This window comes from Mytilus galloprovincialis, chromosome 7, assembly GCF_965363235.1.
Source record: "Mytilus galloprovincialis chromosome 7, xbMytGall1.hap1.1, whole genome shotgun sequence".
NCBI classification, from domain to species: domain Eukaryota; kingdom Metazoa; phylum Mollusca; class Bivalvia; order Mytilida; family Mytilidae; genus Mytilus; species Mytilus galloprovincialis.
The window spans coordinates 85,293,581-85,306,489 of record NC_134844.1 but is presented as its reverse complement, the minus strand read 5'-3'; the positions used below and the strand labels follow the sequence as shown (position 1 = coordinate 85,306,489).

The 12,909-nt window shown below is 34.2% G+C and overlaps 1 protein-coding gene across 1 annotated transcript; it reads right to left on the bottom strand.

The window, feature by feature from the left end:
- Positions 1-2,090: 2,090 nt before the first annotated feature.
- On the bottom strand, positions 2,091-12,169 carry LOC143082018 (uncharacterized). The gene is made up of 6 exons (XM_076257606.1): positions 12,069-12,169; positions 9,662-9,741; positions 8,934-9,018; positions 6,659-7,846; positions 4,216-4,254; positions 2,091-2,166 (listed from the first exon to the last, which is right to left on the bottom strand). Exons 1-6 carry the CDS (start codon positions 12,160-12,162, stop codon positions 2,105-2,107), a joined length of 1,548 nt encoding a protein of 515 aa, XP_076113721.1. The 5' UTR covers positions 12,163-12,169; the 3' UTR covers positions 2,091-2,104.
- Positions 12,170-12,909: the final 740 nt, after the last annotated feature.

Sequence of the window (12,909 nt, the reverse complement as noted above, 5' to 3'; positions counted from 1 at the left end):
TTTATCTCTATCTGTAATAATATTCAAGATAATAACCAAAAACAGCAAAATTTTCTTAAAATTACCAATTCAGGGACAGCAACCTAACAACGGGTTCTCTGATTCATCTGAAAATTTAAGGGCAGATAGATCTTGCCCTGATAAACAATTTTACCCTATGTCAGATTTGCTATAAATGCTTCGGTTTTTGAGTTATAAGCCAAAAGCTGCATTTCACCCCTATGTTCTATTTTTAGCCATGGCGGCCATCTTGGTTGGTTTGGCGGGTCAGGTTACACATTTTTCAAACTAGATACCCTACAGATGATTGTGGCCAAGTTTGGATTAATTTGGCCCAGCAGTTTCAGATGAGAAGATTTTTGTAAAAGATATATAAAATTTACGAAAAATGGTTAAAAATTTACTTTAAAGGGCAATAGCTCCTAAAGGGGTCAACTGACCATTTTGGTCGTGTTGACTTATTTGTAAATCTTACTTTGCTGAACATTATTGCTGTTTACAGTTTATCTCTATCTATAATAATATTCAAGATAATAACCAAAAACAGCAAAATGTCCTTAAAACTACCAATTCAGGGGCAGCTACCCAACAACAGGTTCTCTGATTCATCTGAAAATTTTATGGCAGATAGATCATGACCTGATTAACAATTTTATATCCTGTCAGATTTGCTCTAAATGCTTAGGTTTTTGAGTTATAAGCCAAAAACTGCGTTTTACCCCTATGTTCTATTTTTAGCCATGGCGGCCATCTTGGTTGGTTTGTCGGGTCACGCAACACATTTTTAAACTAGATACCCCAAAGATGATTGTGGCCAAGTTTGGATTAATTTGGCCCAGTAGTTTCAGAGGAGAAGATTTTTGTAAAAGATATATAAAATTTACGAAAAATGGTTAAAAATTTACTTTAAAGGACAATAACTCCTAAAGGGGTCAACTGACCATTTTGGTCGTGTTGACTTATTTGTAAATCTTACTTTGCTGAACATTATTGCTGTTTACAGTTTATCTCTATCTATAATAATATTCAAGATAATAACCAAAAACAGCAAAATGTCCTTAAAACTACCAATTCAGGGGCAGCAACCCAACAACAGGTTCTCTGATTCCTCTGAAAATTTCAGGGCAGATAGATCTTGACCTGATTAACAATTTTACATCCTGTCAGATTTGCTCTAAATGCTTGAGGTTTTTGAGTTATAAGCCAAAAACTGCGTTTTACCCCTATGTTCTATTTTTAGCCATGGCGGCCATCTTGGTTGGTTTGGCGGGTCACGCCACACATTTTTTAAACTAGATACCCCAAAGATGATTGTGGCCAACTTTGGATTAATTTGGCCCAGTAGTTTCAGAGGAGAAGATTTTTGTAAAAGATATATAAAATTTACGAAAAATGGTTAAAATTTTACTTTAAAGGGCAATACCTCCTAAAGGGGTCAACTAATCATTTTGGTCATGTTGACTTATTTGTAAATCTTACTTTGCTGAACATTATTGCTATTTACAGTTTATCTCTATCTATAATAATATTCAAGATAATAACCAAAAACAGCAAAATTTCCCTAAAATTACCAATTCAGGGGCAGCAACCCAACAACGGGTTGTATGATTCATCTGAAAATTTCAGGGCAGATAGATCTTGACCTGATAAACAATTTAACCCCTTGTCAGATTTGCTCTAAATGCTTCGGTTTTTGAGTTATAAGCCAAAAACTGCATTTTACCCCTATGTTCTATTTTTAGCCATGGCGGCCATCTTGGTTGGTTTGTCGGGTCACGCCACACATTTTTTAAACTAGATACCCCAATGAGAATTGTTGCCAAGTTTGGTTTAATTTGGCCCAGTAGATTCAGAGGAGAAGATTTTTGTAAAAGTTAACGACGACGGACGACGGACGACGGACGCCAAGTGATGAGAAAAGCTCACTTGGCCCTTCGGGCAAGGTGAGCTAAAAAGGGGGTTATAAGGTAAAATATTTTACCCTGTATTGATTGAAAAAAAAAGAGTCCGAACATCTGAAACAAATTCCTAAACCTCCCCTAAGCATATCCTTAAAACACAATTTATTAGAGATTAATATAGGTATTTACCACTGTGCACGTAGTTACAGATTAAATCGTCGCCTTCTCCCTTGCTGCATTTTCTGCAGGAACTGTTGTACACCAACTTGAATTGAAAATAAAAAAATAATAGGTGACATGTTATCGACAACGTTGATAATAAAAAGGCTGAACGAATATACTGTGGATTCATTATTATTATTCGTTGGATACCAATTTTCGTGGCTTTCTAGGGTACAGGTGAACCACGAAATTAAATGTTCAACAAATAACAAATTTTCTATAGGCTTATATGCAGACTTCGGCAAAACCACGAAATTTAATATACATGAATATGCAAGTTTTTCGTAGTCCACGAAAATTCGGCGTTTTGCATTTGCGCCGATCTGCATTTCATTTGCGCCGATTTTTTCTTTCATTTGCGCCGATTTTTGTTTTCATTTGCGCCGATTTTTTTACAGGTAAATTACAGGTTAATTACAGGTGGAAAGACATAAGAATATGTGGTATGAGTGCAAATGAGACAACTCTCCATCCAAGATTTTTTTTTCAAGATTTTATTCAGTCATGTTATTTTTCATTTAACATTATAGACCTCTTCCGTTAGCCAGTTGTACAATATATTCACATACTTTAAAATCAAAACGTAAAATCCTTAGATAAAAACAATCTGGTTTATACTACAATGACGAATTGAAAATCTATTTACAGCATTCAAATCCATAAAAACGGAATACATTAAAACCATAAATCTGTTGTTGCTGGGTATTTATAGGCGACACATCTAATATACTCCTTTCTTGTGATTTCGACTCTTCTATATTTGTCTGGCTTACGTAATTATGTGTATAGCCGTCGATGGTTACTTAAAGAATTGACTCCTCGGTTCGTTGCAATGTGCAATATGTCCATCGTGTTACAGCAAAGTTCAGAACAATATGAATCAAAATTAACTAAAACCTATGTTTATAACCAGAGTTTACCAATAGACCTTAACTGTATAATACATGTACAAGTATTAACTTACCTGTAAATCCAATTAGGGGCAAATATAAAATTGGCGCAAATGAAAGAACGAAAAATTAAAAAATCGGCGCAAATGTCATACGCCCCGAAAATTGGTGCCCACGAAAATAAATGAATCCACAGTATTTCGACATATTCATAGAATACTGTTAACATTAAGTTAAGTATCAAACATTGGCAGCCATCCACCAACATCCTTGGTACTCATAGACCACACAAACTGAATTATTGATTTATGGATTCAACGTAAGTTACTGAATTTCCAGTGCATATTAAGGGAGAGAACAAACTACAATGATTAATTCAATAGAACGTGTTGTTTTCATTTTTTACACCACTGGGTCGATACCTCTGCTGGTGGACTATCAGTCCCCGATGCACAGTTCAGTAGTCAATACTTAGATACTGACATGATTCAAAACAAACCTTGTCCGTTTATAAATTTTGAAATTATATAGAAACTAAGGTTTTAAGGTCCTTTTGTTTGCTATATAGCTCTTCAACTGGAATGGTTCTTATATATATCATTGGCCTTCGAATATTCGGCTTTTTGCGTTCCTGATGAAGGTAAATCCAGAAAAGCGCTTCAGACGCATGCAATTTATCACGTGTTGTTTTCATTTTTATGAAGATTCTTCATGGTTCAATGTATATATATTATTTGGAAAAAAAACTTGTTAATACTATAAAAAATAATGGTTAGGAGATTCGTCTTTCGGGAAAATATAAATTGTAAATAAAATTGAGAATGGAAATGGGGAATGTGTCAAAGAGACAACAACCCGACCAAATAAAAAACAACAGCAGAGGGTCACCAACAGGTCTTCAATGTAGCGAGAAATTCCCGCACCCGGAGGCGTCAAATGTATATATCAAAGGTGAATTTACAAGACATCTGACAGTGTAAGGTTTTCAAGATATACATAACGATGTATTTCACTAACAATTATACCAAATAAAATGATTGACTCATGTTTGTTTAACATACAATGACAATTATATCATGCATAAAAAGGAAGAAAAAGGTGAAGATTACTGCTAGAAAATTCATATCAATATAGATCCGGCCAAGAAACGTGGTACAAATGAATATATTTTTCACAAAAAGAATTTGAACTTGAGTACAAACCTTGCTGATTTAGTGTTTGTGGACTGAAACCATTTGGATCTGGAAAGAAGAACACACAGACTTATAGTTGACAGTGTTTACATGTACTTGTGACGCAGATTGCAGATACAAATTACAAAAGACTGCATAAATTGATATCAAAGGCAAGTGTAGGACATCCAAATGAATAAAGCCAATATGATGCTAAAAGGACAACAAAAAGTAGATATTTATTATTTTATTTATTATTATTACTTTTACTGTTAAGTCTGTTTTTTGTTATATATCTACTTTACGTGACTCTGCATGTATGTATGCCGTCATACTTTGAACGACAAAATTATTTTCATGTCTACCTGTGCGAATTTCAAACGCGCAATTTTACACGAGTACTGAAAACCTTATTTATATACGGGTTGACTTTACATAGATAAATTAAGTCGTATAAGAAAAGCAAAATGAGTATGTTAAATTTGATGTATGCCTTTTTGTGCTTCTTCGTTACATTTGTTGTTTTATAGTGATATTAAAATGATAACACAATATTGACTGCTGTACCCCTATTTTTGACATTTTTACTCTTTGAGTTTGTTTTGTTCATGCATCGTTGACAATGTAATGGAATTTGATGCGACTGTCATACAAGTGAGAGGTTTCGCTAGCTATAAAACCAGGTTCAATCCACCATTTTCTACATTAGAAAATGCCTGTACCAAGTCAGGAATATGACAGTTGTTATCCATTCATTTGATGTGCTTGGACTTTTGATTTTGCCTTTTGATTTTGGACTTTCCTTTTTGAATTTTCCTCGGAGTTCAGTATTTTTGTGTTTTTACCTTTTAACTCCTGTATATTCGGTCGATAACCTTAGCATTCAAAAAGGTATACCTTAATGAACTGAAATTTCTCATCTATATATAAGTATTATATACAACTCGTCTAAACATCAACCCAACAATGTTAGATCTATAAATTTGCTTTCGCAAATTTTTGGTTCTTCCCTCGCCGGGATTCGAACCCATGCTACTGTGATATCGTGACACCAAATCGCCTGCACTGCAGCCGTCCCGCTAGACCACACGACCACCTGGGCTCTCAAATAAAGAGCTTTCGGTGGGCATGTGTTACCTTTCCACGTCAGTTTTAATCTAGCGGCGTACTACAGTACATGATATATAAGGCATGAAGATGTTATTGTTACAGATCAGCTAAATTATCTATAGTAAAGGATCCTACAAATTAATGTAAGATACAGTCACAGAAAATAATTATATTCATAAGTACGTCTGAGTCAGTGACAACCCTACAACAGATGTATCCATCGGATCGCCATCAATGATGGTGATACATGGCTGTGTACATAATGTATATACAACTCGTCTAAACATCAACCCAACAATGTTAGATCTATAAATTTGCTTTCGCAAATTTTTGGTTCTTCCCTCGCCGGGATTCGAACCCATGCTACTGTGATATCGTGACACCAAATCGCCTGCACTGCAGTAAGTAAGTAAGTATTATATATATAGATTCTTACATTGATACCAGTGGATTATCGGATTTATCCAATCGAGATAGTTAAATTATCAATTTTAAAGTTCGAGCCGCCTCGGCGAGTACTTTAAAATTTATAATTTAACTATCGAGATTGGATAAATCCGATAATCCACGAGTAACTATGTAAGAATCTGTTTCTCTAATGATTAAAAAGACATTTTCTTTTTTTGTTTACCGAAAATCCCCTTCGAGTGCCTTTTACATTGCACGAAGTTGTCAATTTCATTAACACCTGTTATCATATTTTGGTTCATTCAGTCAGCCAAAAAGGTCATGACCCTCAAAATCATCCAATGATCTTCTGAGATCACCAGCAACCACACGTTGATTAAATTTTTTTATACAATGGGTTCGAAAAGGGATAAATTTCCATAGAATTAGAGAAATATAATTCCAACACCAAACCACTAGCTATCAAAGTAAAAAAAATGAGGTGCTACAAAAAACCTAGGAGCAAGTGATGAGAACTTATTTCAATAAGATTGTGATTTAACATTTTATTTTGGCGTATTTCTTTTATGCTTGATTTCAGGGCCGCAAAACAAGCATTGTAGCACCTTGTTTTCACATCTCCAGCGCTTGACTTTTAAATACCGCAACTCTTTATTTGTGTGAAACCAACCGTACATTTCTTATATAAAACAATTGTATATATTACATTCATGTTTCACCATAATGTGCTGTAATTTGAGAGACTATTTTGCTTTAATTAGTATGGTGTAGCCAAAAAATATTTGAACTATGTTTCATCAGAATAAATTAAAAAAAAATTGTGACAAACTTGAACTCTATAATATTCTCTAATTGAATTGATATGCCTCTTTTAATTTACCATCCCGTATCCCATTATTGCAATATTAAAGAGTATTTATTGAGGTATCACATCTATCTTCCTATAGCTACTTACTGCTTCCACTGCCACCACCGCTTCCACCAAACATATTACTGAATCCTCCATTTGCCATCATTGCATTGAGACCAAAATTAGACCCACTCATGAAATTTCCAAACATTCCGTTCATTGTCTGTGTAAGTTTATTAGTTGAAGAGCTTCCTCCACCCGAACTTGCTGATCCTGAACCGGAACCAGAAGTAGACCCAGTTTGAGACCCTTGGCCTATAAGATTATGGTTTACACCACCAGTTTGGCCACCTGAACCACTTGTCAAACTTCCGGTAACACTACCAAGAGATCCATTATTAGCCTGCCCTTGTACCCCACCAGAAACCTGACCATTTGCCACGTTTATATTGCCACCGACGCTTCCTAAATTACCTAGATTTGCATGACCTTGTGCCCCGCCACTTACTTGTCCATTTGCTATGTTGACATTGCCGCTCAAACTTGCATTTCCAAGATTTGCAGTTCCCTGAACACCGCCTGACACCTGTCCATTTTTGCCTACATTTATATTGCCGCCAACACTTCCAAGAGAACCCAGTTGAGCTTGTCCATTCCCACCACCGCTTACTTTCCCGTTTTGATCAACATTCACATGCCCACTTACGCTTCCAAACTTGCCTAAACTGGCCTGTCCATTCACACCGGTAGATACTTTGCCATTTTGGTCAACATCGACATGAGCTTCCACGCTGCCAAGTGGACCTAAATTTGCATTTGCATCAACTCCAGTGCTGACCTTACCATTTTTATCCACATCAACATGAACTCCAGCGTGAGCTAGAGGACCAAGTTCTAGCCCAACTTCACCACCGCCACTGACTTTGCCGTTTTTATCTACGTTAACGTGACCTCCAACTTCGCCAACACCTAAGAAATTGACAGAAGCTTCTCCACCGCCACTAACTTTACCACTATTGTCAACATTCACGGCACCACCTAGACTACCAACAGCAGGAACGTCAACTTTTCCACCAGCACTGACACCTCCCTTACCAGCCGAGACATTAAATCCACCAAGGGGAGTGTCCAATTTGGCCTTGACACCGTCCTTACCTATCCCTACACCACCGGCTAATGTGTCGACATTAAGGCCATCCTTTCCTACACCAACACCACCGACTGCAGTGTCGACTTTGATTCCACCTTTTCCAATATCAACGTCTATCAAATGTGGTATTATAAATCTTTTATCTAAAATGTCAACAATCGAAAATTTGTTCGTTTGTATTTTCAATAATTATAAATTATAATAAGCATTTAATAGTTTTTAAAGAAAAATTGTTCGTTTGTATTTTCAATAATTATAAATTATAATAAGCATTTAATAGTTTTTAAAGATGCTTGTTTGCCCAAAATAGAAGTTTTGCTTTTAATTTTTCTATATACTAGTATACATCATAATAATGGTTATATATTCAATGTTTGCATTTATGAGTGTGAATACAGAAAAGAGAATAATAGGATAATACTACAGAAAAATGGATAAAAACTAGAGAATAGAAAAAAAAGACCAAAAATATAAAGAATAATTGAATGCTAAAATATAAATAATACAGAATAATGTGCAAATAATGAAAAGAATACAGAAACTGACAAAACAAAAAATTTAAAATACAGAAATGAAAAACATCATGACCGTCTTTTATTCAAAATTTTATTTCTTCGATCGTATCTGTTACTCACAACTTTTTTCCGAATCGATGGAATATAGATCTTGATATCTCATCTTGACTGAATGTCGACTTTTAGAGGTTTCTTGTTTATTTGAGTCGTTATGTTGTTGTATCATTGGTGAATATATAATATTCATAATTTTCGACTGCTTTGTATGCTATCAGACCTTATTTTAATAGTTTTTCTAAATGCTGAAAAACATCATTGTCATAGTATTTTATGTAGTATGTAGATAATACTTACAACTCTAAAAGCTATTAAAACTGCCGTAAATGGTTAAAAAGATGCAGTTTAATTTATCTAACGATTATAATTTTCTTATTTATAACTAAGTTCAAATGTTAAACTCAAGAAAAGAATTGAGTCGAGAAAGTTTTGAGTTTTTCATCAATTGTTTTGTCACTTACGAGAGGTTATGCTTCAAAAACAATTTCAACGGTTTGATATTATCTCGAAATGAGAAATGATGAGTTTGCACAAAAGTTTATTACTTTGTTTTGCAGTTTTGAATGTGAAACAGCCAATAATTGTTCATATAAGTATCGAGCTTCTCTGCGGCTGTAAAATTTCATGACAAAAAGAATTTTAACCAGAAAGGGCATACCTTTTGATGGACGAATCGTGCGTATAGCACCAGCACAGTTACCACCTGCCTTGATCTTTGAAATTGACAAAGGAATTGCAATGATCTATAAAAGAAGTAAGTTATTTGGAATGTTCTGCTTACTTTAAAATTAATTTTAATAAAGAAAATGTCTTTTTGCAGCACAATCTGTTTATGATATTGTCTCAACATTGCCGAACCACACAATAATATGTATGACGAATGAGGATATGTTTGTTCTAATGTTTTCTCGTTGATAGTTATATTAATTTAATTATTGACAATTTTCCTAGACTGGACGATTTAGAGCTTCATATAAGACATACAATATACATGTAATGTATCGTAATTTTTCTATAATCTATTCTATTATCTCCATAATGTCCCGAACTAATATTAAAAAAAAGTAGTATGGTACTTATATTAATTCTAAATTATGAATCAGTATTATAAAGCTTAGTTTGTGGTGTTTTAATCTGTATTATTCAGATAACGTGATGGAGTTGTGAAAAGAATATGGAAAAACAAAGTGTATTATATTTTATTTTGAAATGTTATGTTGAAAAATCACCAAAGCTATTAATTCAGAATCGAAATGTAGAATTTGGCCCTAACATAATATTAAGTATTTTACACTTAGACGTCTTCTTTCTGATTGTGATATTCATTTCTAATAACATTAAAAACGGCATGGCAAATCAAGTATTAAGAAAAAGAGAAATTCTTACCGATTCATCCTTTAAAACAGCAATTAAAACATTGTTCCTTAGTTCAAAACCTCCATACATGTAACAGGGGGCTCTATAGTCTAAAAAAAACCAGAGTAAAATAATTGCTTGATCCAATAATTAAGAAATATAATACAATAAAATTGAGAATGGATTAAACAGGGAATGTGTCATAGAAACAACAGCCCAACCAAAGTGAATCCAGAAAACAGCCCAAGGCCACCAATGGATCTTCAACAAAGAGAGAAAGTCTTGCATTTAAAAAAGCATTTAGTGGTATTTTTTTGCACTCCTCCTTAATATTTTCTGCAAGGGAAAGTGTTAAATCTATTAACGCAATATTCGTAAAATTCGGCAAATTTAAAACAAATTAGGACAAGAAATAGATCCGTTTAACAAGTTCCGATTTCTTATGAATATACAGTATAAACTTACTCAGTAAAGGCAGAGTAAATTTCTATATTTGCCGTAGGTCCAACCTCATCAAAAAAAGGTGGATGCCAGATCCAGGAATTTTAGAAGGAAGAGAGCCGGCAGTCAAGAATAAAGAATGCAAGTGAACACAAATTGTTATTCATAAGAGGGCATGGAGTCCCTATAGGACCATGTGCAAAACTGGACAAGTTGAGGATATACTTCGATGAAACATATGCAATAAGCAAAGTGGTTTCAAAATTGTCTTTAGCAGCAATATACAGTTCTGAACACTTAATTATTCAGGCTTTCTTTATATTGAAGCTCCACTATATTATCCACCAAGTGCACCATTTTAATCCTGTGAGTAACAAATACAAAAGTAACCTGACTATTTTTTTCTTTACAATATACTCTTAAAACTGTGAGACAATCACGTAGGACACTATATGAACATGAAAATGAACATTTGTATTTACAACGTAAAAGCATGGATTAACTCAATTAAATTGTCCAGTGTATAGCATCCTTTCCATTATGAATAAAATGTCATCACGTGTATAAAAATAGTTTTACAATTATTAAGAAATGTTTTGTTTTTGACATTTGCACAGGGTTCTTATTAACTCGAATAATTACAGCGCCCCCTTACGGTCATTGTCCTCCAGAAGTGATCGTAATATAACGACTGGATTATTCGGGTTAGGTTCTTATCGTATCGTATTGTTCCTCATTCTTTCAAAAGAATTAAGAAAACACTTTCAAGGATAAAAAAAAATTGAGGTATAAATTGTGAAAAAGGGAAGAGTTTGCCGAACAGTCATGGTGGATGGTTGAACTGAAAAGTAACTGGCAATGCTATGCTAAAAATAAAAACAACCAAAAGACACAGTCTACAAAATACAACTTGGGGAAACTATAAAGGCAGAGCAACACAACCCCCCCTCCCTTTAATAAAACGGGGTTTAGTTTAACCATATTTATTTATAGTGGATTGGGAAACAAGTTTTGCAACTTATATTAATCCCTTTCTACTTTGCGGGTGCGAGTGCTGCCTTGTAGCGGCATTAGCCTTCTCTTTTTCGAAATCTACAGGGGTGTCTTTAACGTGCAAGAGATATCGCTCTCTAAAACGGGGTTGATCTCAGGTGATCCGGAAAAGTAAGCAAATTATGCTCCACATGTGACAGGATGTGTTGTTGATCGAATAGCAGATACTTGCGCAAGCTGTCAATCAGATCGCGAACAATTTTGACAGAGAAAAAAAATGCTATTTAGAATTGAACTTGACGTTAATTACCCTCACTTCATGATTTGCCTCCTCAGAGAACTGCATGTTCAATAAAGTGTTAAAACCGTTTAGTCTCGAAGTAAAACTATAATATCTGGGTCAATTTTACGATCGTGTTGTTTTGCCAATGATCTATATAACAGTTGAAGGTAAAGTTCGGGATAAACCAGGTGAAAGTCAGATAGGAACTAGGTTTGAAGGTTGCAAAATTAAGTCAATGGAAAAGAATTTCGTTTTTAAACAAACTGTGAGCGTGTTGATTCATTATTCTGTAGTTAGATGTTTGGATATAGATTATTATTATTTACGAGTTAAGACAAATAATATTGTTTCTTTTTTTTCCTTAAAATTGAAAAAAAAACTGCTGTAAAACAATTTCTAGAATATGGTGAATAGATGCAAGGTTGGTGTTCTTTGGTACCAATATACCAAACGTTAACTTAACTCCCCCCCCCCCTGCTTAACAGCTACATGTATTAGGCAACCAACTGTTCCAAATGCATACGCTTAATTACCATACAACATACAAGAATGTTCACAAAAATGACCCAAGTCATCGAGCCGTCCTTACGAGACCTGCATAAGTATTTCAGGACGTTAACAAGATCGTAGTAGTAGTTCTTACTTTAGTATGATTCAAGTTGTGACTATTTTCGGGTTAAGCTCTTTATAAGGATAAAATGTAAAAAAAACAACACCTACCGTTATCATTTATACAAACACAGACCTTTTCTAAAAAGGCCCTAGTCGTTGAAATGACGACTACAAACACAAATAGAGCGATACTGAACCTCATGTTAGTTTTGTCTCCGCTTGTCAAAAGAACGAACAAGATCTTATCGAAACTTTACGTTTATTTATATAGAGGTCGTTTTGTTGACACAGAATTTGGAAGTGGTTTTCTACAATCTTATTGGACAGTTCTAGCAAACTTCCTTGTAACGTGTATCATTGAATCTCACATCTGTTAAAGTAAGTCTAAAATCAGAATTATGCTTTTGATAAGAATATTTACACTTGTTAAAAGTATATCGATGCTTAAAGGAAGTAAACTGATACTTGATACGTGTTAAAAAGTACACGGATGCTTTTTATAAGTTAACTGGTATTTGTTAAAAGTATAACGATGTTTTAATATAAGTATACGAATGCTAGTCACAATAAAGGATACTTGCAAACAGTTTGCAGATGGTTGACATTAAAATCCTGATATGTGTTAGTAGTATTCTGATGAGGCCCCTCATGGGGGGTCCTAGTAATCACATAATCACCATTTTTTTGCCAATATAATCACATAATCATTAAATATTTGCTTATCTTTAGTAATCAAATAATCATAAACTAAAAATACAGTCCTAGGTAATCAAATAATCATGAAATATTTGGCTTAATAATCAAATAATCATTAAAAAAAACGGCCAAGTAATCACATAATCAAAAACCCCATGAGGGCCCTCTCTGATGTTGAAAGCATATCACTGTAAAGGGTTACTCTAACATCGGACTCGGACTTTTTCTAAGCTAAGTTTTACTGTACGTATTG